This window comes from Histoplasma capsulatum, genomic scaffold (assembly GCF_000149585.1).
Source record: "Histoplasma capsulatum NAm1 scaffold_176 genomic scaffold, whole genome shotgun sequence".
Classification (NCBI taxonomy): Eukaryota; Fungi; Ascomycota; class Eurotiomycetes; order Onygenales; family Ajellomycetaceae; genus Histoplasma; species Histoplasma mississippiense.
This window is the reverse complement of record NW_001813806.1, coordinates 1-1438: the sequence shown is the minus strand read 5'-3', so window position 1 is coordinate 1438 and position 1438 is coordinate 1. Positions and strand designations below refer to the sequence as shown.

Genomic DNA, 1438 nt, shown 5'->3' with positions numbered 1-1438 from the left:
AGACCAAATTGGGAGGTGCCCTTCCATCCTTCTTGATAATTACCTTTCCAACCAGGGAGAGCGACTTGGCCCCTGAGCATCTTGCAGGAAACGAAAAAAAGCAGGTTGACCTGGGATATTGGCCGCTGTATAGATGGAACCCGATAAATGCGGAGAGAGGAGAATCCAATTTCGCCCTCGATTCCGAGAGGATCAAGCGAGAGCTGGAGGGATTTCTTCGTCGGGACAACCAACTCACCCAGCTGATGAAGCGACATCCCCGGTTCTCGGCTAGCTTGTCAGAATCTTATGGGACGGAAGTCCGGGCTCTGCAAAAGCGAGCTGCTAAGGACTCCTATGACAAACTTCTGGAGGGTCTCTTTGGCGCACCTCTGACTATTTTGTTCGCGTCTGACAATGGTAACGCCGAGAACTTGGCTAAGAGGCTAGCTAATCGCGGAAAGGCCCGTGGTCTGAAGACTATGGTTTTGGCTATGGATGACTATCCCATCGAAGACCTGGCTACTGAGGAAAATGTGGCGTTCATTACCAGCACAGCTGGCCAGGGTGAATTTCCTCAGAACGGTCGTGCATTGTGGGAGGTCATCAAGAACTCTGGGGACCTCGATCTCTCTTCCATTCACTACTCAGTTTTCTCATTGGGAGACAGTCACTACTGGCCTCGAAGAGAGGACAAGATCTACTACAACAAGCCCGGAAAAGATCTTGACGCTCGTGTATCATTCCTTGGCGGTAAGAAATTGACTGACATCGGCCTGGGAGATGACCAGGATCCCGACGCGTTCCAGACGGGGTATCAGGAATGGGAGCCGAGATTGTGGCGGGCTTTGGGTGTGGACAAGGTCGAGGGACTACCTGAGGAACCGCCACCATTGACCAACGAGGATATGAAATTACAATCCAATTATTTGCGAGGCACTATCGCAGAGGGCCTGCGTGATGAGTCGACTGGTGCAATCTCCGCAACTGACCAACAGCTTACCAAGTTCCATGGCACCTATATGCAAGACGATCGCGACGTGAGAGACGAACGCAAGGCTCAGGGATTGGAACCTGCCTACTCCTTCATGATCCGTTGCAGATTGCCCGGCGGAGTTGCAACGCCAAAACAATGGCTGCAAATGGATGCCATTAGCAGCGCGCATGGGAACGAGACGATGAAACTCACAACACGCCAGACCTTCCAGTTCCATGGCGTTGTCAAGGGGAAGTTAAGATCTGCCATGCAAGCCATCAACCAGGCCCTGATGACCACTATTGCCGCGTGTGGTGATGTAAACCGCAATGTAATGTGCAGCAGCCTTCCGGAGCTGTCGTATTACCATAAAGAGGTTCATGCCATTTCAAAGCGTATCAGCGATCATTTGATACCGTCAACGACCGCTTACCAACCAGGATCTGGCTGAAAGATGACAAGGGATACCAAAATCCAGGTGGG

The 1438-nt window shown here is 51.7% G+C and overlaps 1 protein-coding gene across 1 annotated transcript; it reads left to right on the top strand.

Annotated features, from left to right (window-relative positions):
• Positions 1-59: 59 nt before the first annotated feature.
• Positions 60-1406, top strand: HCAG_09289 (conserved hypothetical protein; the record flags this gene model as incomplete). The annotated part of the gene is made up of 1 exon (XM_001535735.1): positions 60-1406. A coding segment is annotated over one exon (1347 nt), but the record flags the coding sequence as incomplete, so codon positions are not given.
• Positions 1407-1438: the final 32 nt, after the last annotated feature.